At 39.8% G+C, this 27,723-nt stretch overlaps 1 protein-coding gene and 1 long non-coding RNA gene across 7 annotated transcripts in view; one reads left to right on the forward strand and one right to left on the reverse strand.

Annotated features, from left to right (window-relative positions):
* Window positions 1-938: 938 nt before the first annotated feature.
* LOC111234300 lies at window positions 939-10,901 on the reverse strand. The gene is made up of 3 exons (XR_002665648.1): window positions 10,776-10,901; window positions 1,495-1,561; window positions 939-1,207 (listed from the first exon to the last, which is right to left on the reverse strand). It is a non-coding gene; the product is annotated as an uncharacterized LOC111234300 (long non-coding RNA).
* acsl6 (acyl-CoA synthetase long chain family member 6) overlaps window positions 6,830-27,723 on the forward strand; it is a 37,246-nt gene continuing 16,352 nt past the window's right edge. Inside the window, exons 1-9 of one of the 6 annotated variants that reach the window (XM_022762296.1) lie at window positions 10,497-10,524; window positions 10,787-10,829; window positions 12,763-12,800; window positions 20,215-20,435; window positions 21,931-22,045; window positions 23,985-24,049; window positions 25,865-25,966; window positions 26,319-26,418; window positions 27,407-27,585. In XM_022762296.1, the coding sequence (XP_022618017.1) occupies window positions 20,232-20,435; window positions 21,931-22,045; window positions 23,985-24,049; window positions 25,865-25,966; window positions 26,319-26,418; window positions 27,407-27,585 (765 nt within the window). In that variant the 5' untranslated portion in view covers window positions 10,497-10,524; window positions 10,787-10,829; window positions 12,763-12,800; window positions 20,215-20,231. Of the gene's footprint in view, window positions 7,284-10,459; window positions 10,525-10,786; window positions 10,830-11,334; window positions 11,409-12,762; window positions 12,801-19,341; window positions 19,415-20,214; window positions 20,436-21,930; window positions 22,046-23,984; window positions 24,050-25,864; window positions 25,967-26,318; window positions 26,419-27,406; window positions 27,586-27,723 lie in introns of those variants that run through there. The other 5 variants (XM_022762298.1, XM_022762297.1, XM_022762294.1 and 2 more) reach the window with 5 other exon arrangements.

The following is a 27,723-nucleotide window of genomic DNA, read 5'->3' on the forward strand; positions in this document are numbered from 1 at the left end:
AAATCACGCTGTTGAGAGCTAGAAGGAAGTCAATAACAACAAGGGCTGATTACGGAGACTCGCTGCACGTAGACGACACTGTGACCTCTCTCGTTTTGGACCCTCGCGGTATTTTTTTTTATATATTTAGCATGCAGCAGTTCTGCACACTTTGCAGCTGGACTGCGTAATTCAAACGAGTACAAGTATTTGCAGCTAAAGTCATACACTGTAAATTTTGTTTTGCTGTGATATTTACACAAAGCACAATGAAATGCTAAAGCATGACAGCTTGTGGTGTCATTGTTATATGTTTCATCATATACAGTAGGCTGTATACGATTATGAGTATAACTGCAGTAATATTAATGATAGGCTAATATTTTTTTTTATTTTTTACTAGTAGTGATAGAATCTGTAATATTCTGTGGTTTTGAGATTTTGCAATGTGTATCTTATTATAAAAAGAATATGCAATAAACTAACATCATAAACTTCAAGTGAATGATGACTCACACACACACAGACACACACACACACACACACACACACACACACACACGATCACGCTCCTTCATCCTACAATCTGGCATGATAAACATGTGCAGAGGACCAGCCCTTTAGTATAAACAGCAACCCAGCAGAGAAACCAGGCATTTACAAGAAATGGTGTAGTAATTTCAGTCACCGGTAGGGGCAGTGTGGATCAGGCTTTTTCGTGCCAGTTGAATGTGGGCCATGTGGAGTAAAGGAGCAGTGGTAGACTACACGGAAGCACCAGCAGTGTCGTCTCTGTAACAGGATGCAAAGCCTTTTATACGCATTATTATTCAGAGCTCATGAAATGCATAAAAGTAAATCAGTGCGTGCATAAAACTGCAAGGAAGTGACTGAAAATGACAGGAAATGATCTAAATTCAAAGATTTCATATTTTCATTATATTTTATTGGGCTTTGAATTCTGATGCTTTTCAATTTTTACAACTTAACAACGACCAATAAATCCTGCGGCGGTCATATTATATAACAACATAGGAGCACACACATGGTTTGCTTTCTTCATGGGAATGTGGGAAATCCCACACTGGTGTTGCAGCAGTTACCGGAGCTTTCAGTGTCCATATAGGGGCATACCGCGTGGTGTGATTGCGCGCTCGCTGAGGCTCGGGCGCGCGCGTCTCTGGGAGGGAATAGCAGGGAGTTTTCCTGCGGAGTGTACACAGGCACCCTGACGATGGGATTTCCCAATGAAAGAACAATTCTGGATTAGTAGGGGAAAATCATCCCGTTTTTCTGACCTGTTAGCGCCGTGTTTGAACACTTGAAGCTGTCAAACAGACTTGTTGATGGATGATAACACTGTGAGAGTGAATTATAGGAATTCAGTGACTGAGGCAAAACAGGTGTGACTGTGCTGGAGTTGTTCTTGATTTAGCTGTTTAGGTGTGTTTGTTTGCAGTGAGTGTGATCAGTACTAATACAATGGGGTTCTTTTTTTTTTTTAAAGACTCTTACCTTTTCTGTGCATTTTATGGTTGCCAAGCTGGAGGTCAGGACAGGTGAAATGTGTCACAAGATTAATCTGAGGGGGTCATAAGATTATTAATCAGATAGGAGAGACTTGAAAAGACATTTCCTCTGAACAAGACTGTGTCCATTTTCACGACCTCTCTCTAATAATTCATGTTCTCTGTACTAAATAGTTTTTGCCTTTCAAACCTTTGAAAATATTCAAACAATACACTTTGTATTGTAGCTATTCTCTTGGACAGACTATGAGACAACGGGTACCTGGGCACATACATGTAAAAGGCCCCCCTTGACTCGTTTGATCGACTTTTCGACAAGAGCTATTAGAAACACTTCATACAGAGGTTCTTTTTTTTATACTTTATTGAGTCAGTTAATGTCAATGAAACGTTATACATTTCTTGTTATTTAAACTTTGTGACACAAACTTAACCTCATAACTGTTTCTTTTTTTGTCACCCCAATCCAGAACACTGTGCATACATAAAGCAATAGGGTGAGCAACAGTATAGTTGTTACTGATCATGATGTGTATCTCCATACCATACAACTATACTGTATATATATATATATATATATATATAAGTACCCAAGTACCAACATACATATACATATGTATGATGCATTTCATGTTTGTTTTATGTTACAGTTTCATGTATACTACTTGAATTATCTTCTCAAACATGATCCATCTGATGTTTCATTGACATTTTCATTTGTATTAAGTATAATTAGTCAACTACCTTTGCTTCATTTGAAGAGGGACCATATTTTTTCAAGCTTCTTTTTGTTATCATTGATTTTGTAAGTTACCTTTTCCTTATTGTATACTGCATATCTTCTACTCTTTCTAACCACTTCTTGTTGTCATACAGAGGTTCTGGTCCAGCGGCCCGTGACCCCTTGGGCTCCTGAGCCTATGCTCTGTGGGCCCACTCAGTCATTCCTCTGTGACTATCCTCTATAACTGCACAGTAACATATAACAAGCCTGTGCACCATTTCCAAGTTTCGGCTTAAACCTACTTTATTTACTACCTCACCTCATCCTGGGATATAACACCATTGATGGTTTACTTTGCACTGTCCTTGCTAAACTGCATCTAACTTGTTTTCAAACCCACCATGACAAATTCCTTTACAAATTTTCACACTCTGTGCATACAGTGATAGTAATTCTGATTATTTAGGCCACCTGCAAGGATAAGACAGTAATTTGAGGCTTTGGCATGAGGCAAGCTGCTTGAGCATCCAATCTTCCCCTGGACCATCTGCTTTGACAGCTCACTGACACTGGATCAAGTCAAAGCCCTTGTTAGTTAGCCTGTGATTACACTGCAACCTCATGTAGGGTGGGATGGTGGGGGAGTGGGAGTGTGTAAATTAGAATATCTACTCATAACATATTGTACCCCAGTGATCTAAATTTCCTAATATATAGAGGGATATTTGTTCAGTTTTGACACATTTGTGTTACATATATTGGGCATGTAGCCCTCAGGTTGTAGCACAAACGTCTCAGTTTGTGTTTACGTCTCTGATACTGGCTGTAGGGCTTACTATCAACTGTTGAAAGTTGTTTTATGTGTATCTTTTTAATTCAGTCCTGGAACCAAAGCTGTGAAATCTGGTTCTAATTATGGTAAAAACTAAGAAAGTCCATGAAAGAAAAACTTCATTTGTACCTGTTAGCAGTTAATTGGAATTCATTACTTGGAAGTGAACTTTAACTGTAGTAGTAGTATTGCTTATTTCCTCTATAATTAATACTAAATACATAGTTTAAAACATAGTTATTTCCAGGAAACATATTGGGAATTATTTGAAAATGACTGACCCATGACATACAGAATTACTGGTATAAAAACATCAAATGTGATGAAATGAGAAAAGAAGAATCAATCCCCTCCTGCATCAAAGTCCATTGTCCCATAATGTCCCATGAAAGCATTTAAAGTTTTTTCCCTAAGTTTTGGTTTCTCTATGACTCTGTTGGAATGAAAGGAAGGGGGGGGTGGATGTGGAAAAAAGGAGTGTACACTGATCTAGGTGGAGCTGGGTTGTGGAGGAGGAAAGGTGGGAGATAAAGCAAGGTGAAGGCAAAACAAACAACTGATGTGACAGAGTGCTAAAAATATGTTACTGCAACAAGTTCAGCAATATGATTCAAATTTAATACATGGGTAAACATGTCCACTCTCCATAAGTGACTTCAGCCCTCAGGCCAATTAGAGTGAATCATAATAAATCACATTATTAATACTGATGCATCAATGTGTAAACAGAATTTTTAACACGACAGATCTGAGGGGTTGTGGGATGATGAATGAGAGAAGTTCTGTTACATATTACATTTGGCTACATTTTTCAGATTTTTCTCGAATCTTTGCTTTTTTTGTCAAATATTCACTTCTTTAGGCCTCGCAGAGTTTAAATGAAACCATATAAAGTGGGAAATCACTATTTGGTGGAACTGCTAATGACTACTAAACCTCTGAAATAATGAAATAAGAGAAATCTGAAAAGTAGCCTTAAATTAGACTGAAGTTACATTATGTAAAAGTGTCACATTTGATTGGTTCATTGGAAGGAATTAAGTTAGTTATCTGAGTTGATATGAAAACATGGGTAATGATAAAGAGTACAACAGTAAAGATGTTACCCTTCCGGTGAGAGGGTCACTGGGGCAAAATGTTGTCATGCTTGTGGTGCGTGTATCATCTTATCTCCAATGCTGTAAAAAGTTCTTAAACATACAGGAAGATAAAGACAGCGAAGGTAGACAGATATATATGAGTCTTTTTTTTTTTTACAATGAATAAATTTTCCATTCCTTTTATAGTCTGTCAGTGTTTATCTTGCTCTGTCGCCTTTAATGCCTCTAATTTTCATAATTTTCAGTTGTTTTCTGAAATTTTATTTAATGTCTGGTTTATTGCCTATAGACTTTGTGAACTTCTAATTATAACCATAAGTATTGTAACATTACCATTTGGTACCTTCACTTTGATATTTTTGATACTTTCCAGGGCCAGTCAATTTACCACTTTGGGAAATATCTCAACAACTGTTTGATGTATTGCCATGAAATTTTGTACACACAATCTGATGGTGCCCAGAGGATAAGCACCCACATCAAACTTCATTCCTTTACTCAACAAGAGCTGTATCCAGGGGTGGAGAGCAACACCAATGTTAACTCTTGTTTTGCCTCTATTTCTTTTGATTTCTTTTTCTCTTTTCTTCTACTGAAGTTAGCATACTAACCAGCTAGCATCAGGAGGGCTAGACTGTCTTGTTACTTTCCAGGGCCGAGTCACTGTAGCATCCATTCTGCTTTGAAGAAGTAGCACGGCTCAGAAGGTGTATTATAACTGCTTGTATTTTAAATGTAATGATGGCTGAAGCTTTCAGCAGTACTGGTAAATAAACAGCTGTTAATGCTAATGTGGGCTATGTAGCAATAGCAAAACTTCAATGCTCCTTTAATGGTTTTGAGTCTCTCATTATCTATTGAATGGATTGCCATAAAATTTTATTCGTTTATTCGTCCAGTTAGTTTATGACCAAATACCTGTAAAACTAATGACAAATGACATTCACATCAACCTCAGCTGTACTTTGTGTTTCATGCTAATTAGCAAATTTTACCTTGTGTGCATGTTAGTATTCTGACACTAGAACTTACCATATCTCAAAGCACCGCTGTGTCTAGTCTCACAGAGCCGCAAGCATGACTGCACACTCTGGTCTTGTTGTATTATAAAATCAAGAGTGATACTACTGAGTTTCAGCTATTCTTCAGGTTTTTTATGCAAAACTTTTCAAAAGACTAATTTATACGTCAAAAAATGTTGAATTGAATTAGTTTGAATTTCTTTGACTTGCCCATAAAATATAGGTTTTTAATGGACAAAGACCCACCCATGTTTTATACAACAAAATTACATTTTGGCCCTAAAACATTAAGAATCTTCAATTTATTACCATCCTGTCAGAGGAGGGATATGGAAAGTTAATCTCTGTTATTTATCCCTGTTGACCCCTGACCTTTACCCCAACCTCCCATATCTGTGGCAATATAATAATATTTGAGATTCCTAGTAAGTAATGTCTTACATACTGAGCAGGGTTTTTTTACTCAGCAGCTTTTTTTTCTTTTGTGTGTACTTTGATCACATTACAAAATAAATAAACTAAGTAATCAATGTCAGTGCGTTCAGTTCAGTACCTCACCTAAAACCTCTCACATTCACTCTCCTGTTGTCCCTCTGGCAGATCACAGGTAAATTGGATCAGATTTACAAACTACATTGAGATTAAAAGTCATTGTCAGGTTTTAATTTGTAATTCTTCCAGCGTGTGTGTGTGTGTGTGTGTGTGTGTGTGTGTGTCATCATGGCAAAATGTGCTCCTGGATATAGGGATGTTTTCTAGTTTCTCTCTGCAGTGGTTTCACAGAAGAAGAAGAGGAGCAGACAGTTGGAAGGTGGCACAGCTGCAAGTGACAGATTAAATGTCCTGACAAGTGACCCATATAAGGTCAGTAACATGACAGCGGCACAATAAGACAGTAAACATGCTGGCCACTACTAGGGATACTTAAATGAGTTTTACTTAATAGTTAGGACAGATAGATCGAAATGACTTAAGTCATGTTTTAAATATTAGATATTCGGACAAACCTGCTTGTTGTTGCATCATGAGGTATTAAAGGTGCAACTGAATGTTTTATTAAATAAGCATAGATACTGGATGAAATTATGTTTTGCAAGGTCAAATAGCATTCAGTGTAGGCAGTCCAGACCGATGCACGATGGAAAATGTAATCACTCTAAATTCAACTGCAGACATACCAGTGTAGCACACAGTGATTTCCCTGCCTCACAAATGACCAAAATATGCTGTAATTTTAAAATGCATTCAAATATCTTGTCATCTCTCTGTGTCTCATCCTTGTTGTCACTCCCTCATCCCCTCCCTCACTTTGTTAGCCTTTCTCAAGGTTACTTTAGTTCATTGGGAGTGTCTTATTGTACCACGTGACCGTGATGCAAAGTTACTCTGTGTCAAAGCTGTGCTCAGCTGCAGGGACGTGGCTACATGGCGTGATGTACCAAAGGCTCTCTTGAAATAAATCAGTATTTAAAAAAAAAAAAATCATGAAAATACCCATAGACATGCTTTACTCACTATCAGTTTAGCCTAGGTTACACGTGCGAGTTTTATATAAAAATATGAATTTGAATGCCCAAATTATATCATGGATTTCAGGTCTAACTTCAGAGAATTTCATGAGCATTTTATAATAAATATGAGAATAAAAAGAAGACTGAGTTTGTAGGTTAGCAACCAGAAGACACAATTCATCCCCTGTAACCTTGGCGTCGATCGCATCTCCTGTTCGACCTATAAACCCTTTAATTTCAGCAGGGGTGTCTGCCATTGCGCAGCAGCCAACTAGGTGAAGGTGGAAAATCCAGCAGGAGGAAAGATGCTTCATTAGGCCGTCGGGGTCTGTTTCCTCAGTCAACACACTCCGAAAGCTGCACAAGCTGTAAAACCCGCTGGACATCGCCATCCCCTGCTCTGCTCTCCCACTGTGGTGTGTCTCAGATATATTGTCGCCCCCCCTTCCTTAATCTCCCAGATTGCCGGCGACTTGCTGCAGTCGATGCTGCAGTTCTGAGCCGCTCCTGCACCGGGACAGCTGACTCAATGAGAAAGACATGCTCGCATTCGTTCTGGTCTCTGGGTCGCTCTGGATTATTTTAGGTGAGTTGCAGAAATTCTGTTGGTGATTTTTCATTCATTTTAATGATTTAGCATCGCTGGGCTGTGGCTAACGGCGATGTACCTGTCTCGCAGGGACTGAGGCGCATTGTTGGTCATTCATTGCCGGCATTTTCATTTATCAAAGCTGGTATTTCCGCCTTTTTTTCCCCTCTATTACCGAGTGTTTAATCTGCAAGCTATTGCTGCAGTTGGCGCCATGTCTGCACCGTTATGACACCGGTGACATCTTTCATTTTCCTCAGACTACACGTGTACCTGATGAGACTCAACCCCGAATCAAGCGTGTTACATCTCGGTGTGGCGGGCTGCAGCTTCAGCCACAGTGCCTGAATTTTTGCCTCAGAGCTGGGTTTATTGGAACGACATCAAGGGATGCTTTCAGGTGGGGTTTACCTCTACTCAGGTGGTGCACAGGCTGCCATGCGGCTGAATTCATGTGGGTCAGTCTGCAGATCAGTGATTGGATTTTTCCTCTCGGAGTGTGTGTTTTACGTTAAAAATCCAGCCATTAACGAAAGCACTGTTCCCACTACCAGCCAAAAGGCATAGAAACGTGTGCATTTCAGGCCGGCCTGGTGCTAAGGTCGTGTGACATTGTGCGTAGAAACCGGACACACGTCATTTAAAACCCCTATTTGCGTACATCTCACCACAGCCTGTCTCTCTAAAACTCCTCTTGCATCACTTGTTTCTGCCTATAATAAGCTGCACAAACATCAATCCCCCATATTTTTTGTCAAAATGTAACTCATCGGTTTGCCAGTAAGCCGGTTGTTAAACTCAGCATTTTGTCTGTGATGTCCTCCGCCATGCCTCAGTGATGGAGGGAGGGAGGATGAGGAGGATGAGGAAGGATGACGCGCTTCAAATGACCGCAGTTGATTGGACGGAGCTGTCCAAGAGAGAGGGGGTGCTGAAATCCTGCGGCCTACCGGCAAAATAGAGAGCACAGCATGCTCCGCTGTAAGCGACACCACCCCCACCCCGGTTTACTGAGCGATTTCAGGGGCGTCGAAACTGATCCTTTTAAGGCTGTGTTTCACAGTAGTTAAGTTAAAGTCCAGATTAGAGGCGTTGTAAAGCGCAATATTGGGTGTTTTTTTTAATGCAACAAAGAAACATTATAAATGTTCAGTTTTTGAAATTAATCTGGTGGTAGATTACATGCAAGGCTAGGTTTTCTTGGTAAATAGGCCTTGGTTTAATTGCTTATTCCAAAAGAGTAGCCTATAGCCTAGGTCTTCAGCAGCAGTTGCACCACATGGTTGCTAAGTGACAAGCAACCAGTAACAGCTGGGGTTTTGGTTGGTGCATTAATATTAAAATTTTCTGTTACAGGGTTGCATGTGTTGCATATTTAATAAGTGATGCAGCCAAATTTGTTTAAAACAGACCGAATTTTTTGGCTGAAAATAAACACTAGTGAGGCCAGAAAGGGGCCCCTTGGGGGAGACTCATGACACCTTTAACCCAGCTTCACATCCCAACATCCTGCTGCTCCTCAGAATTAATAATTCATTTTAATCACCATCTAGTGCAGCCCTACACAGCGTGTAAACCTATTCTTTTCCCTTCCTCAATATTTAATTAAAAGGATGGTCGTGGCTTTGCCCAGCCCTTTGGCAAAAAAACAACCAATAACATTTTAGTGTTTAAGTATGGTAGCTCCACGCCCACCAGACGAACTGTATGGCTCTTAAGTATGATGTCTTGTCATTGTCTTGTCACAACTTTTTGAATGGTACTCCATTTTAATTGAATAGAAACTGTAACCAGAGTGAAGGGGAGTTGTGAAAATGTATGACTGCACAATCTGACATGATGGTGTTGAGTGTTTAGTCTTCCCTGCTCTGTAATGAATGTCTGTAGTGTCTGTCTGAGTGTTAGGAGGCAAATGTGGTTGTGTGTTGGTAGAACTCAGATGTGAAGAGTGGTGATTTGATTTGATCAAAGCTATACTACACTTAAGTCTTATTCCTGATATAGTCAGTGATATCAGCCAGTCTCTCAGATCCACATGGCAGCTTTCCCTCTGAGTGGCTTATTGCTGTTTCAGCATTCAGTACATCCTCTTCCTCACATTGTGGGATGCTGAGCAGTAATGGCTCGGCCTAAAGTGCTGAACCAGGTCTGCCTTCCGCTCGCATGCTCAAGTAGTTATCTTATAGATTGGTTCTCTGAGTAATGTTCATTGTTGTCCTCGTTTGGTTTATAGTCCTGCTCCTTTTGGATGAAAACCTCCTACATTTACACGAGCCTGCTAAGAAAATGAGAAAATCCTTGAGCCTTGTTAAATCATAAAAAATCTCACTGTGTGATTGCACCATTTCATCAAAAGGAAAACGTTTTCTTCATTCCCCAAAAAGTAACAATGAGGAAAAGGAAGAAGCCTTTCACCAGGAAGCTGTAATATTTAGCATTTAGCTTGGTGGTTGTCAGCCTTTTGTGATTCACATCCTTCAAAATGAAGCAATGCCCGCAAAACAGACCCATGACGGGATGCATGCACAATGTTGAACAATTTAACAAAAGTGGTTTTCAGTGTTGCACAATCAAAAACAAAGTGAAATAATTTTGATGTAATATGTATTGTCTTTCCTTGGTGTACCAATACAAAACCCCTCATACCTCTGAAACAATTGTGTTGTGGAACCTGCCTTCCCTCTCACTTTGATAGTCAGTCAAACTGGGACCAGCCTCATTTAGTGCTGGTGTATGTAATTTGTTTAAATGGAAATATCAACAATACCAGGAGCGTTTATTTACATATGCACCTACAGGTGTATGTATACTTGGTGTCATTATTGCCAGCGTGGATAAGTGTCTGTATCATTTAGTGAAGGTGAAGAGGAGCACGGCGTGTTTAAGTACGGGGGGAGGGAGGGAGTCACAGAGAAAGAGAGAGAGAGAGGGAGAGTGGTGGAGGGAGGGCGGGGTGGGATGGGTGGGTGTGGTGAGAGAGAGCGCAGCGTCTGTTGAGCTGAGGGTGGTGTGATACGGAGGCCAGCAAGGCCCAAACTAGGCCAAAACGCATCTCACTGCCTTCCTCTTGCTTGCCTCAGCTTAATCTGGCCAGTGGCAATGGGAAGGTAATCACTAGTTTGCACAGGGCGATGTGATATCCGCCCGAGGCCCCTTGGCACACTACATACAGACACACACACACATACACAGACACTGATCACACTTCACCGACTGCCTGGCTGCCTTCGACGCCTTTGTAAGTGCTGCTGTATAGACCACAGCTGCTTTAACCCTTCTGCAGTGCAATTACAATTACAATGCCTGGTTTTGCTTTTTTTTCAGCTTTTGCTTGCTCTGTATGTTTCCTTTGTTAATTTTACTTAAGTGCATTTTTTATTTCATATATTGCAATCCTTCCTGCTCAACTCATCCCTAATGCTACTTTGTTTCTGCAGCTTGTTCTGAATCATTATCTGGTTTTCTTTTTTGAATGTTAATTGCAATTACCTGTTGTGCAGCATCTCAATTCAGCAGGGGGCGGATGGCTGTTTCATGTCTACGGTATGCCAAAGTGTTTGTACAGTTATCCCTCAGTGACAGTGAAAGGAAGAAGTTGTGGTTTTTGTCTGGTGCATGGTGGTCTAAGTGGAAGAGTGGGGCAGAGAGATAAGGATGAGTGGTTAAAAGAGAGTGAGTTAGAGTCGGTGCTGTGCAGGGATGATTAAGCATTGATGGTTAAAAATAGAAAAGCATGGAAATAAACAAAGATGCAATGCATTGACGTGAGTGAAGCTGTAAAACAGAGGGGGGAAAGCATTTAAAGAATAAAAGAAAGCCGAGCAAAATGTCTTTAAATAGAATGTGGTAGTGAGGTTACTACTGGTCATCCGTCTCTGTGCTAATAGGCTGTAATCTCCCCACGCTGGACTCTAATCATTAGTGACGGCCCTCGGATGGGCTGATGGGGCGGGACTTGAGGCTTGCGTTTCCTCCACAGTAAGCCTCAGAGGTCACAGGAAGTCTAGCTGGCCCATTCACAAGCCCTCATCCCCTGCATAGCTTGCAGCAATTACGCTGCACCAAAATCTTTGCTAAGTGGAAACTTCCTGAAAGAGGATGAGAAAATGTCCTTGTGTACAGGTGATACAGAGGGGAAGCTGGGTGCAGCAGGGTTTCTTATGTTCAGTAATTATACAGGTTTTACTCATGTCATCATTTTAATTGTATGAGTAAAGTGCTATTGTCAGATTTGTGATGGTGTGTTCCTCCAACTCTGTAGGGAAGTGAGTATTCAGAGACACTTCAAATGAGCCATATGTGGAAATGTTAATGTAACATGTACAGTATTAAGTCAGTCAGATTTCTTTCCCTTACCAAAACACTGCCAGCTCTGGAGCACATTTAGGTTTTTATGTGAGTGGGCACAGCTGGAAATGTATTTTTGCTCCTTGTGATTCATCTTCAAGTCAAGCATCATTGTGAAAGTAAATCATTTGGGATAAATTTTACACCTCACTATACCTGAGTTTATATTCGGCCACATATTTGTGTCCCTCAAACTAATAAATCCTACTTGAACTCATCTACATTAACCTTCGTCAGCTAATTCCAAAAATGTAGACATTTGGGTTGATACATTAAGATGTAACGACATCGCTTGCTTGTTTTGATCCATTTTATAGCTCAAATATTTAACCTTGACATACGGGCCTATAAGGCATCTCACTGTAGCTTATTTCACAGCTGAGGTACATTCAAATATCCTCTAGTACAAAAAGTTCAAATGCTTTTTTTTTTAACCCAGCTGTTCATGCACAGTATGTACACTACATGTTTTGTAATAGATATGATACAGTTTGTATTATGTTCCCCCTGCGCAGTGCCTGACTCCTCACATCTGTCAGGCTTTCCAGCTGCGTGTAATGTACGTCCACTGATGTTCCTTCTGAACTGGAAATGGATTAACGCTGCATCATTTTTTTTTTTTTTTAGCCATTCATCAGTATTTCATACATTTTCACTCCACCCTGATTCTGTGTTGTCCGATGAATTAGGCTGCTTCCTTTCTTGATAGGGATAGAACTCACTGTAGATGAGGTTTCGACGTAAGCTAATACCGATCCCGTCTCTCCGTTATACATTTCAAAACATGACAAACAGACGACAGATGGTGTGGTTGGATATCTTAAGTGAAATCCCGGGAAATCATCAACAAAAAGCAGTTTATAAACTAAACCGTTTATAAAGTGAAGGAGGAGTTCGCGGACATGCTTCGCAGTGTCGAGAAAGACTTTCTACTGCATTCATGAGCTTCACCACTGGACAGAGCTTGCTTGCTTATCATGTATCCTCAATGTGGAACGTGATGACAACAGTGTGCTAAGAGTTAGTTAGTTAGTTAATTAGTTGAAAGCCACCTTCAGTTTTACACTGTTTTACTTTCAATAAACATAAACATTTACTACTGCTTTATTCGTTCCAATCTCATTTACAGTGAAAGAACCAAGTCTACTTCCTGTGTTCCTCTGAACTGTAAGACTGAATCTTGAGTCCACATCAACAATCCTTCATCTTTGAATCCTGACACCAATCAGCTAAATGCCTCAGCTGTAAATGCAAGAGATTTTCTGCTGCTGCAGGGACGATAAAGATAACTCAGTTTTCATGGCGTGATGTGCTCTTCATTTCACAAATTAAACTCTGAGGTCTTTGAGTTCACATGCTGGTAAAGGTCACTGTTGTTGCTGTTGGGAATGAAGCTGCCCTGCTGTTCTCCAGTCGCACCAGCTGAAGCAACAGTCTTTGTAGAAGGCAACAGGGATGGACTTAAAGACCTGTGTGTGTGTGTGTGTGTGTGTGTGTGTGTGTTGGGGGGGGGGGGTATTTAGGTTACTACAGGACAGAACTGGACACCAAACAATGCAATAGGCTGTAGTGAAAAGGAGGTCGAAACAGCTGAGCAAAGGCCCCAGCTTATCTGAGATAATCATGCAAATTTAAGCAAAGAGCCTCATCTCATCTGCTTGGATACATTTTCTTTTGTCCTGTTTGTGAGAAATCGGTTCTATCAAAACAGAGAACTGATTTTGTTTTCAAACCCAACTTGAGTGACTGGATATTAATACACAGGGCGCTGAGAAACACCTTGAGACATTCTCTCTGTCCAGTTTCATGGGGCTGTGGACAAAGGTAAGGCCTTCATGGGACTTTTGGTTTGTAGGCTGAACATGCATCTCCACCAATGAGGCAGAGAGTTCACCTTAGAGTCACCTTGAGTGAAGGATACCGGTTGTCATCTAAATAAGAGAAGACGACTTGAATCTGGCAGATTTTTCATGCCATTATGAAAATATGTACTTTGGAGGAGTCTGCCACTGAAATGGGACACAGCCACTGTGTATAGAGGAGGGCTAATTGATTTTTAATACCTTTCACTGCTTCCCAGCTTTGTCTCTCTACTTTCCAACATCACTTTTTAAGAGGAAATATTTTCAGTGAAGCGTACAGCGGAAGTTGAAGTGGTTGGTGTTCAGGTTGTGATCTGTGTAAGTAAGATTCTGCTCCGTACACTTCCTGTCCTCTCTTCATCTCGCGCTTTATCTCTTATAAGAATAAGGACAGTTTTTCTGTTCTCTGTATTGGCAGTCAAACAGGAATATGTAGACAAGAGAGAGAGAGAGAGAAAGAGAGAAACAATAGCGGGAAGTTAGATGTTTGCATCTCTCCTGGAGGCCAATTAGGTGTCTGGCAGGCTGCCAGTCTGCCTCTGCTGTCACGCTATTTCAGGGCAGAAATTCGTGGCTTGCTAGCATGATCTGTACTGTAGCATTCGCTGGTCTGTTTAACCCTCCGGGCTCCACATGAGCCTGGTAATTCACAAACAGGTGCCTGTAGCGGGTTTCCAATTATGAGTCAGGAGACATGGATTATTTGCAGATGTGGTCTCACCTTGGCCAGTAAAATCAGTGTTTTGCTCCCAAGCATGCTACATGCAGCTTTGCAGCGGTCATCAACAAAGAAGTGGCTTTTGTAACAAAATGAGATATTATCCATGTAGGATGACACTTAATTTATATTATCATTCATTTAATAATAATTATATACATTTATCGATCAACAGGTTACTCTCAGATTGCTTCACAGAAGACGCGAGAACTTCAGTACACTTCAATATCAAATCAAGTGTCACTGACTCTAAGGACTTACTACTCAAATAAAGTTTGAAACGGGCTCATCACAATATGGCAAATGTTTGCAAAATTACATATAAGATAGTGAACTATGTTCCACAGTTATGGATTCTACTGGACAAAACCTGACACAAAACCAAACAAAAACAAAAACAAAAAGTTTTTGTCAGTTTTTATTTAGATAGTTTTTATAAGTTTAGTTAGTTAGCTAGTTTTTACAATCATTCATTTGAGCGACAAATATTGCATTCATCATAGTAGTAGTACTGTTAGTATTATTACTACCACTACATCTGCCTCCAGCACCCCCTGCTTCATCCCTTTATTCTCAACCATCTCATTCTCTTTCTGAGAGAGATTGGAGTGTGCGTGTGTGTGTGTGTGTGTGTGTGTGTGTGTGTGTGTGTGTGTGTGTGTGTGTGTGTGTGTGTGTTTATGCACAGTAAGGCTTTTGTAACCAGCTGCACTCTCTCTTTCTCAGCGGCCTCCTCTATTCCAGCTAACTGCTCAGTGGTGTTAGTAGGTTATGGAGTCTGTCTATATTTAGAGCTGGTTGAGCACAGTTCCCCCCTCCTCTGCCTCTCTTTTCATACGCTGACAAAGCAAGTAAATAAACACATCAACTGTCACGGTCAGTCTCTAGCAATGTACTCAGTGCCTTCAAGTTTAATCTCAATTTGGATTTTGTGCCAGTGCTGTGGCAATGATGGTCTTAAAAGTTTGAAACGTGAACCATTATTTATAATGTCAGAGAACAGAACAAAGACCAGTGCCAAAATTTGCCGCTAATCCAGGTTTAATCAAAATTGCATCAGGTGTTTCTGAAATATTTTGAACTTATTGACCTATTTTAACCAATCAGTGATCTCTGTAGTGATATCTGCGTGTGTCTGGTGTCTCAGAAATATTTTGATGACCCACTGAGATAATTTTTATTATTATGTTAGTAGGTGACTTGTGTCCACAGTAGTGGAACAGGCCAGACTACTGTATTTGTATCAGAGGAACTAAACATGGTGGATTTTGTTGATGTTGGCCTTTTTGACAATAGGCTTATTTGTTTGTTTTGGGACATGGCTTAGTTGTTTGTGTTCTGTTGCTATGACACCCAACATGGAAATTATCTGATCTGTGTGTGTGTTTGTGTTGTTCTGCCTGTCTGGCTGGTGCTTTTGTTATTGATCTTCCCATCAGAACTGTTCAGATACAACAGCTGTACTGTAATATGGAACAATACAATATGGACTGTAGGATATGTACTGTAATGTGGAAAATAAAGTGTATGATGACGCATTAATTAACATTAATTCTTTGTTACAGCAACACATTCAAACATGAATTCAGTTTTTTCACTCTTGCTGCTATTTTTTTTCTAGTTTTAATTGTATCAAAAAAATCTAGAAATAATCAGCCCATGTAATTTTTTTTATAATCACTGAGATTAGTAACAAATTAAAAAATATAATGTATTTTTTGAGTAAATTATTTCCTTTTTAATTGAATGTTTTGGTGTTTTGGAGGTTATGTCTACTGCCTGTATGAAATTCCTATGCTTTTTAAAGGAATAGTTCATAGTTCCTATGCCGTCCATATCATTCTAATGAACATGACAGCTCAGTAAGTGACGTTAACTTGGACTCAAGATGAACTTGGCGGCCAAAGGTCAAAGGTCACTGTGACCTCACAAAACATGTTTCTGGCCATCAATGATGACATTTTATATCCAAAATGTCAAAGGTCAACTTCACTGTGACATCACAATGTTCTGCAAAAACACTTGGGGAGATTGTGACCCTATTGTGACTGGTTGGCGAAGGCAGTTGGACTGAGGTTAGCCTATCTTCACATAAAAACTGTAACTCTATTCAAAGTGAAAATCATGCCAACTCTAAAGCTCACTAATAAACATGTTGTATATTCTTTATTTAACCTGTGCATTAACAGAAATGTAAAAATGACAATACGATCCTCATCGACCATATCTGGCAATCCACGCTAAAATATCTCAAGAGTTTCCACTTGAAGTTGTGCCAGATTATGTTTTCAATTCACAGTAATTAAGTCTAACTCTCAGACCAGCAGTGCACAGCGGGTGACTTTTGTTTGTACTCAACAGGGCAGGATCCCAGAATTAACTTTGACATTGTAACTGCTTCAGCTTCCACACAGATGCGAGTTTTCTTAAGTTCAAAACTTTCAACTGATTTTTACTATCATGCTCAACATTTCCCAGCACTTAAACTGCTCTAATTCCCCAACAAGATTACCAGAACCGCAGAGAAACAAAAAGGGACAACAGCAAAAGAGGAAATATCTGCGCATTGGAGTAAAAAAAAAAAAAAAATGAAGCAGGGAGTCCTGCGGTGGTAAAGGCTCAGTACCTTTTTTTGACATATCAGAGGGGATCTGTCATGTTGTGGTTTTTCAGTTACAGATGATAGTTTCTGTCTGAATAAAAAACTTCAGTTTAGTTGGCTTAAGCGGATTCAAGCCCAGGTAGCGTTTGGGAAAGCAACATAAGGGAATTCACTGTATGTGAAGGAAGTGTGCTTTTGACAAGAAACCAGGCAGTGGAAGAGATGAACAATAGTTTTATCACTGTGTGTAAATGTGTCATCCTGTGGAAGTGCAGCTTTACAAATGTCTAGATGACCACTGATATGCTGTCTGATTTGTATTTGTGTATTTGTGTGTGTGTGTGTGTGTGTGTGTGTGTGTGTGTGTGTGTGTGTGTGTGTCTGTGGTGGTATCATCTAGAAACTACACTAAGAGTGAGAACATTTGAGTATTTTGGGAAAAAATGATAAGAGGCATGTACTGGCATTCATGAGTGTCAAAAGGTTTAAGACCATGAAGCTACAGTATGTGATGACTTTGATGAAACATAACATTTTGTAATTTTTCAATGCACACAACTTTAGGTCTGTACAGAAGTAATGCATATGTTTGTTCATGATAAGCAGAAGCCTAATGATAAAAAACTATGCTGTGACTGTCCAGCCTGTCTCTGTGGACACTGTGTCCACTTCAGTTTTTATAGAAATTTAGGGGTTCCCTAACAGGAGTTTGGATTCTGCAACTCCAAACTAACTTTTAATGGATATTTTTTAGTCTGATTACAGTGTTTTTAAAACTCTGCATACTACTAATTCTAGGGCCGGTCAAATGATTCATTATTTCCCACCAGAATTTTATTACTCTCAGTGTAGAGAAGGGTTTGAAACATAATTTACATATTTACGTGTCAGGTTCAAATTCAGCGGGCCTGTTTCATAGAAATAATTACCACAATGACAAAAAAAAAAAAAAAAAAAAAAGGAGAAGCAAAAGTAATTTATTCCATGTCCACGAGGTGACACAATTTGGGACAATATGACAAAAAGTAAAATTTGTGGTCTATCATCAGCACAATTTACAGATCATCTAGGGACATAAGTTTGCAATAAGCATTGGCCAGTCAGGAGAACGGAGGTAAGTGATAAAAGACAAAATGTTTAATTAGTTAATTCAATAAATAAAATGTTAACATTTTCATATATTATATACTTACATACTTTCAAGAATAAAATTAGACTTTACTTTTGGTGTCAGGCAAAAGTTTTCTGGGGGAAGGAGAGTCTGACTCATGATCTGAGTAATTCTTAATTATTGGCTGTTAGCAGCTTGTTTACATCAACCCATTTACACCACCATAAATTGCATTCATTTTTTGTTAGTTTTGAAAGTCATGCATCTTTCACCCCACATTGCAGGCTCATATGATTCCCTTTAGTAAAGTAGTAGTGAAGAAAATACTGTGTGTACTCAAAATAACAGATGAATGAGGAAGTCAATTTTCCCACAGCCTCAGATATGTTATCAGCCTCACTCTGTCAGTGTCTGTGACTCTGTACATGTGGGTGTGTGTGTGTGTGTGCGTGTGTGTGTGAAAAAGTGAGCAGACAGGAAGTCATTCTGATTGGCAGTGAACTGCAGCACTGTCCCAACGCCATCCGTTGAGTCAGGTGGTGCTGTCTCTGACTCATTTCTCAGGGGTGGGAAGACACCCTTCAGTCATCACTGCAGTCAGAGTTCCCTTCAGCTGAATTATGCATTTCACGGTGTGTGTGTGTGTGTGCGTGTGTGTGTGTGTGTGTGTTTGTGTGTGTGTGACGGGGGCTGAGCCTTAATGAGCACTATACATCACATGTATGTGTGTTTTTTATCTACTTTCTAGTCCCACCACAGTGGGTAGTGTAAATCATGTATTCTGAGCCGCTTTTACAGTAAGAACAGGAATGCGGGGGAAGACCGACCCCTCATTCATCTATTTTTTTTTTAAATGGTGCGTTAAAGGTCACAGGTCTGGGTGAAGGAGCAGTGAGATCACATCTGTTCTTTAAACATGTTTATCAAAAAAGACTCAAAAAAATGTTTGAAAAAGAACTCTGTGGAATTTGTAGGAGGGTGTAGTTTTGTACGAATGTGTGTTAAATATGTGTCTTTATATGGGAAGGCCTGTTCACATACAGCTGCATGTGGAAGTGGTAGCGAAGGCTCTTTACCACTTCCTGCACAACAGGTTTTGTTCAGTGCCCTTAAATGTCAGATGTCATGTGCTGAAGTTTACTTGTGATATCTGACCATAATCGTCATGTAATCTGAATCATTGAAAAGCCAACATTTTGCTCCCTCTGCCTGCTGTAACCAGCCAGTGTAGCACGGGATATGAATTCGTCTTGTGTGGATGAACATGTTAATAGCTCACACGCTGACATACTGACTCTAATAGTAAGGGGACAACATGACCTCACCTTTAATGCAAGGATGTGCATGTGATAGCACACAAACCATTACACATATAAATTCTTTCATGATACTTTGCACCAGATGTGGTGTTAACATCTAAGAAATTGAGCACATTGCTAGAAGATTACACATTGAATAGAGGAAGAGGAGAGTTTCATGGCAGATTTGGTGAGTTTATTGTCTGTGGAAGTGAAAGATGCAGTTTTTTTATAACCAGAAAATTGCAGACCGTTGTCACATGTTCACATGACTTTGGTTGATTTTATGCGTACTGCTGCAGTTTAATGTCAGGTGCCAGACTGTGGTTTTGTCTGTTTTGTTTGTTTGGTTTTCTTTGAATCCCAAAATACAGCCTGCTTTGAAAATGAGTGTTTCTTTGGAAACTGTAAGACTGTATGAATGAATGAATTTAGAATTGAATACTTGGACAGATGATTGCCATGTATTTTCCAGATCATGTCTATTCTTCAACAGCAATGGATCACAAACATCTAAGCCATTATTTAAATACCCCCCCTGGCACATCTTATTTAGCCTTATAAGGTATTTATTAGATATTGACTGCCAAGACGCATAAAAGCTGTTGATTTTTTTGCTCCCTGAGAGAAAGTAATAATAAATAATAATGTTAATGTGGCTAAAACTTTTGAAAGAATTTGAAAACAATGCTGATTCTGTTGGTGCACACAAAAAAAGCACCAGAGTTTTGTTTGAAATCCAAGACGGGTTGAATCGAGGGCAAGTGGACTTCATTGCAGATACCTGAAGTTCTTCTCATCCAAGAGGCTTCTTCAGTTCTGACCCCACAGAGGTTAAATACCTGGGTCTCCCCACCAGTAAGTCAGAACTGAAGAAGCCTCTTGGATGAGAGGTTAAAAGTCCAGTTGTCCAGTCCCTTGGATAGCCATACCTGGATGACTGAGAATCTTCTCAGACACTTAAGCCAACCTCTGTCCACTTTCCTGCAGAGCTGAGTTCCACCCTGATGGAGAAGATGCAGGCCCAGGAGATGATGAGCGGCCTGAGGATACCGGAGATGGACGATATCGGCCAGTTCTTCCGCTCCCTGCCAACATCCACGCTGGTGGGCATTGGCGCTCTGACGGCCGTGCTGGCGTACTGGCTGGCCACCAGACCCCGCCCCATCAAACCACCCTGCAGCCTTCTGCACCAGTCTGAGGAGGTGCCGGTAAGATGGAGCACACACACACAAACACACGCACACACACACACACACACACACACACACACACACACACACACACACACACACACACACACACACACAAATAAATTAATAGATGGATTTGGGGAGAAACATGGATTTACAGATGCAGTCTTATTTGCTGTCTTATTTCTGTCCCCCACACTTTTCCTGTTTTTGTTTGATTTACTCACTAAAATCTGTCCACACAGCACTCTCTTTCTGTCAAGCTGCCAAAATCCAGATGAGAGAAGCAAAATGCTGATACCCTCATTGAGGTCACCTTCATGGACTGCATGAAGCAATAAGCTTCATGAGCAGGAGTGCTTTGGGGTGTTTGTGGTTTGCATACGTGTGTGTGTGTCCTGGGTTTTACCTGTCAGGCTATATACATGCTGCCCTAAGCACAGGTGGATCTTGTAGGGTCACTACACAAGGTAACATGTGACAACTGAGCTCACTAATGCTGAGCCAGCAATGGTGTTGAATGGACACTGTACTACCCTCAGAGAAAATTCAATTGATAATTTTCACATATTAATAACAATAATAATAATAATAATAATGAATCACTTTGTGCATTTTACTTGTCTTAATAGCATCGCAAAAGTTTACATCAAAAGTTACATTATTAATAAAAGTGTAATGATAAATAAATAAATAAATAATAACAAAGAAGTAATAAAGACATATATGAATGTTAGCCACTATTAAAACTTTTAACTAAACTGTTAAACCCTGGTCCTGGTTTACCTTAACCACTGTCCAAACCAAACCACGTGTTTTTTTTCACGCCCACACCTCAACCCTGTGCCCTCTGACTAACAGTTGAGGCTGGCAGCATTTGTAATCAACATGAAACTCCTTTGAAACGCTTTCTGTGGCTATTACAGGTTTCTTTTCTTGATGAATGTGTTTGAGCTAGCGATGCTACTGCTTAACAGACTGAGATGAATGTGTATCTGAGAAGTGCTGGCAAAAACTACAATACAAGCACACGCATGCAGAGACACACAAAGACTCATGATTTCAAGTCAGTGTTTCAGTGTTTCATAACTCCCAAGGCTAAAGGCTCCCTAATCTTTTCGGCCTAAATGACTCATTTGCAAAAAGAAATTTGCTTGAACTTTTCTTTGTCTTTGTGAGAATTAACTCTAATCACCCAGAATGCATCAGCAGTGCGCACACAGGGGAAAGAAACAAAGCTCTGTTCAATTCAGAAGCTCTGACATTTTTTTAAGTATTTTTGAGCTGACAAAAGAACAAGGAAAACAATTTTCTTCAGCCTCTACTGTCTATTCAACACAGTCTTCCTGTTGCAGATGAATTAGACCTTTTTTTTTTAAAGTTTTGTTTCATTGTTCTGTTTCATTATGATACTAACACCTCCAGAGTTTAGAGAAAATGTTGCAAAAATGTTGTTTATGGTGTTACACTGTCTCCTTGTCTCACTCACCCTCTCTCTCTCTCTTTGCATTAGCATGAAGATGGAGGTCGCCGGTCCATGATGGGCGACAGTTCCAAGCTGCTGAGTCATTACCATGACGACGCCAGAACCATGTACGAGGTCTTCCAGAGAGGCCTCCACATATCTGGTGGGTAGAATACTGTCTGAGGGTGAAGAATAAACACTGTGTAGTATTCACTTGTGAGCTCACAACCAGACAGACGTTTCCACTCCTACTCATATATACTATTCAAATTGGTCTGTTCCTCTAGACTTGGACAGCTTTCCTCACAAAGTGTTTATTTCACTCTAAAAAGAAGATCAAAATCGGGTTTTCCACCCATATTACAAGTTTAATTTACATCTGTTATTGTACGGGATAGCATATAAGTGTGTTATTATGAAGGTAATTTTAAAACAAAGTTAACTGTTATAAAGTTAATTGCTAAGATTAAAAACCTATTTTACAGAAGTGTCCTGGCAAAGACAGACAGACAGACAGAACGTAGAACTTAGAACAAACTTATCGCACAGACTAAAAATGAAATAGATAAAACATGAAGAGAGCAATCAAGGATCAACAAAGCAGATGTGATCAAAAGGATAATGTAACTGATAAGATAACATCTGAAGGTACACACACACACACACAAAAATACATTTTCATGCACACGCTTGACTCACACATTGATTTACTTATGAGGCTACATAATAATGAGATATAAATTTGTCGACACAAACAGGCATACAGCTGTACGCACATTATTAATCACACACATGCCAATATTCATGGACAGTTTCACAAATATAGAAACAAACACACACTCCTTTGCCGCACTATTCAAAGTCATATTGTGTCCCCCATACTTTTCTACTTTCAGCTGGATTTTCTTACAAAAAAAAAATCTGTCCAGACAGTGTCTTTTTACTGTCGAGCTGCCAAAATCCAGATGAGAGGAGCCCTGAGTTGGTAAATATGAACTAATTATTAGGGAGTTTATATTCTAAGTCTAATGCAGTACTTATTACCCAGCAAAATGCCTCACTTACATTTTATATTAACCAATCTAAAATAATGATTTTGGGAGATGTAGTTATAAAATACTGCTGTAAGTAACAACTACAACTCCCACGAGTCTTAGGCATAGATGCACTATCGGAACCTCATGGCAGCATTCAGCCATGAGATAAATGCAAACAATGTTGTCGCTGTTTTACCATGATCAAAATGACAATGTGCTCAAATATTTACCGACCGACGTTAGTTTATGGACAAAACTCCAGTGTTTCATGTTTCAGCTTTTCAGACACACAAATGAAAGAAACATAAACGAATATAATTTATCTATAAAAATATGACGTATAAAAAATACAGAAGGGGCAAAGTGAGTCATGGTATATTACACAGAAAACATTTAAGAATACAAAAATACTTATCAGGACCTTTCAGTCAGTCTGTCCAACTCTTTCATCATCACACAGAAGTTATTAGACTGCTAGACGCACAGTAAAAGATGGCTTACACACACACACACACACTGTAGTACTTTTTCATGTATTATACACAAATAGCACACAGTTTGACAATGTTGTGGTTCGACCATAAAACCTCTAATCAATGCTTTGTTGGTGCTTGAGGTAAAATGAGTCCTCTGGTTGCCAAGAGGATGGCCATCGTTGCTAATGGTAACAGCTTCAGGGCTCACAGCCGGGGAGTTTAAGCAGGGACGTTAAGCGACTGACTCACATTGCAGAGATAATGCATTTCTGCTTAAGAGCACTCCAACCACACCTGCTCCTGAGAGAGCCTCATCCTCTGAAGTGGTCCACTCATTATAGTTTAGAATGTCTTTTTAAATTGTTTTTAAATATAATTATACCAGTCCTGTCTATCAGAATTTGAATGCTTAAAAAGTGACTAAATGATAATAAGTCAACCATTTGCTCACAAAATACAATGTTTACGGTTCAGGGCTACTAACAGAGTTTTGGTCATATGTTTATTTTAAAATGTGATGCTTTGTCCGCCATCATAGGTTTCACAATGTTCTTAAACTTGTCTCATGTCTCACTCTGTCTTCCAACAGGTGATGGACCTTGCTTAGGCTCGCGGCTCCCTAACCAGCCTTACAAATGGATGTCCTACAAAGAGGTTAGTGCCATTCAGAGGATAATCAGTCACAGGCTTTGCAGCACCCAGTCTGCCCAGCAACCAGAATATGTGAAAATGTGACAAGAAAGGAAATGTTAAAAAGAGTTGAAATACACAAGGATTAATGTGAGTGGCCAATCCGTTGCTGGCCAACAATACCTCGAACATTATGTCAAACAGTGTCAAAGTACAAGTGCATTTTTCGGTCTGTACACAAGGTGAACTGACCTTTTCTTAGTGTAATGGCCCCCGGAATAAAACCAAACTTCCTTCTGTTTGTTTTACATAAAGGCAATCTAAAACCCATCCCTGAGGACATCATTGATAATCTTTTACGCTTTCAGTATAAGCTCAAATCTTTATGATTTCCCAATAAATTGACAGCAGAGGTAAACAACAACTTGCAATCGGTTTTTATCCTTTTGACAAGGGGATGTAAACCAGTAAAATTAATGAAAAACCTAAATTCTTAAAACAAAGAGGAATAATTCATCAATATTTGTTGATCTCCACCAAAAGACTTTAGCCTATGTAGGCCGTACTGATGCTGCTGACATTACTGAAATGACAAGCCGTGTGATCTATTGGAAAATGATCAGCATCTTCTTTAACAACACATGTTAATCACACAGCGGTGTTCATGTGCAATATAATCTGTAGCTGTAGCACCAGCGGGGATTCAGTTATGTGTGGGACATACAGCAGCACTGGCACACATGTCGTTTTTAATATTTCTCCCATGCGTCAATTAATTTCCTATCCTGACTGCTGAGGCAACTGTTGTTGAAACAAATTGTCTCCTGTCTGTAGTTTTTTCTTTCTCCAATATCTGGTGGAGTGTACGGATTGGAGGCCTCTTCCACTGTTAGCACTGCGCTGACCAGCAAACTTCACAATTGTGTTGAAGTCATCTCTGGCAGTTCATGAGCAATGGAAAACTTCCAGCGTCCCATGAAGCAGTTTCCGTTCTCAATAAATCAATTCAGGAGACAACCTGACATGTTTTGGAGACTCATGGGAGTGGAGGTTTTGGGTAGGCAGGGAATTTTATTAAGACAAGTGATGTAGCAATTTACTGTAGAACAAAGCTCAAGGCTGTACAAGAAGGGAATTATGCCACCTTCAACAATTTTATCAGTGACATCATGTTTTTTTACAAGAGAACTGTGGGAGGATGATTGTCCTTTTCTTCTTCTTTTCTTTTTTCTCAGGAAAGCCAGATAAGTCTGGACTTGCTAACAGTCTCATTCAGTGAGAAGCCATATCTTTCTGTAATCTAAGCAATGCACCGTTTATTCTCATCCCAGGATGGAAAATAATGTGCAACACTTTGCTAAAGAAAGTCATTATGCAACTTTCTTTGCTGTCTAAGCAAAAATAAAATAAACCCTGTTTTCTTTGATGTGTTTCATAATCATGGTAACTTGAGAAATGAGAGTTTAGTAATTTAACAGTTTACATAATGGAGAGTCATTTCTCGAGAGATGCAACTGTGGATGTTTCCAAAATGGGCTTAAAATGTGGCAGATGACCTTTGAATATTATTGTTTTTTACAATTTAAGCATGTATAATCCAGACTATGACAACCATGGATTTCCCTTTTCTTTCAAATTATTACAGAGGTTATTTTATTTTCCTAAATTAGTAAACACCGAACGCTGAGAAGAATTTCTGCCCTCTGCTGTTTATTTCCCAAGAAACTGAGTTTTTAATATCACATGAAATATTTTCTTTAGCTGGAAAACTAGCTCAGTATTTGTTTGGTATTGTTCCACCTTATCCAATCAGCTGCTGTCCTTCTTCCCACTCCATAGGTGACAGCCCGGGCCGAGCATCTGGGTTCAGGATTGCTGCACCAAGGCTGCCAGCCCAACCCCAACCAGTTCATAGGAGTGTTTGCCCAGAACCGACCAGAGGTGACAGTCACTCTTTTTTTTCTTGCTCTGTCTGTCTCTTCTGAATCTCACATTCTTCTTGTCTGTATCACACAGCATTTGGCTCAGGCAAGGTAAACCATTTTACAGATGGTTTCGTTCATACAGGCCACTGATGTAAACATAAACACACACACACTCAAAAACAGTACACACTGTTCTACTTGTGGATCCTCTCTTGTTTAAACAGATTCGCCTTTGCCCTCTTGAAAAATATATACATAGAAAATAAAATGTATTGGCTTGGAAAGAGTAAAAGGATGTGGCCGGATTTTCAGTGGATGAATGAACTCTAACCACTGACCTTTGACCCCTGACTTGTGTGTGATTACAGTGGATCATCTCAGAACTAGCTTGCTACACCTACTCCATGGTGGTGGTTCCCCTTTATGACACTCTGGGCCCAGACGCCATACGGTTCATCATTAATACTGGTAAGAACAGACACATGAAGCCTGCAACTAAATAACTTTATTTAGTAGAGTGAAGTCATGATGTCATGAGACATTTAAGGGTCTTTACTTACTGAAGATTCAGTACGTGTCTTGGTTTTGAAACCGCATCAGTGTGACTGACTGCTGAAAGCTAGTTCCACTAACTTTTAGATAAGAAGAAGAATAATTCGTCAATATTTGTTGATCTTCACCAGAACAGTTTAGCCTATGTAGGCTGTACCGACGATGCTGACATTACTGAAATGTCAGTCCGTGTGATCTTTTGGAAAATGATCAGCATCCGAATGCGTCATCTTCACTTTAACAACACATGTTAATCACACAACAGTGTTCATGTGTAATATAATCTCTAGATGTAGCACTGGCAGGGATTTAGTTATGTGTGGGACATACAGCAGCGCTGGTACACATGTGGTTGTTAATGTTTCTCCCATGAGTCAGTTCTTTTTTTATCCTGACTGCTGAGGCAACTGTCATCGTCAGCCAACGTTTATCTGCTTGTAGAAACAAATTGTCTTCTCTTGGTTGTTTTTTCTTTCTCTAATATCTGGTGGAGTGTACGGATTGGAGGCACATAACTGAATCCCCGCTGGTGCTACAGCTAGAGTTTATTTACACATGAACAAACTTCAGTGAGATACTTCCTGGCTAAACTTTTATTTAAAGACTGCAAAAGCCACAGAGACAACCATAATGTGAGAACTCTGCTGCAAATGGGTGACTGCTGAACTGTTAACCTTATAAACAGTGCTTATATAGGTTTTGTACTGAACTGAACGTAACTGCTTTATTTCTGAACTGAAGATAGAACTACCAAAAAATCTGATCAGATTTCAATTGAACTCCCTACCCACATTTGAGTCTTCCTTTTCTTTTCTTTTTTTTTGGATTGTTTTATTTTTGTTTTTTATTCTGCTGATAATCACACAAAGGGTGCGTGTGCTCTTGTGTGCTTGTGTCATTTCAGCTGACATCTCCACGGTCATCTGCGACAAAGTAGAGAAAGCTGAGGTGCTGCTGGACAACGTTGAGCGGAAGGAGACTCCGGGCCTGCAAAGAATCATCCTGATGGATGCCTTCAACTCTACCCTCATGGAGCGCGGCAAGGACTGCAGCGTCCATGTGCAGGCCATACAGGAAGTCGAGGTGTGACACGTTGGAAAAGAGGAAACTCTGTAAAGCTAAAACGGGTCTAGTGGGAGAATTGGCTTGGTGCAGATCATGCAAACTATATCAAAATAAATGTATACGCACACTTAAAGAGCTTTGAATTAGTTTTTAAAA

This window comes from Seriola dumerili, unplaced genomic scaffold (genome assembly GCF_002260705.1).
Source record: "Seriola dumerili isolate Sdu_G_001 unplaced genomic scaffold, Sdu_1.0 BDQW01000449.1, whole genome shotgun sequence".
Lineage (NCBI taxonomy): Eukaryota > Metazoa > Chordata > Actinopteri > Carangiformes > Carangidae > Seriola > Seriola dumerili.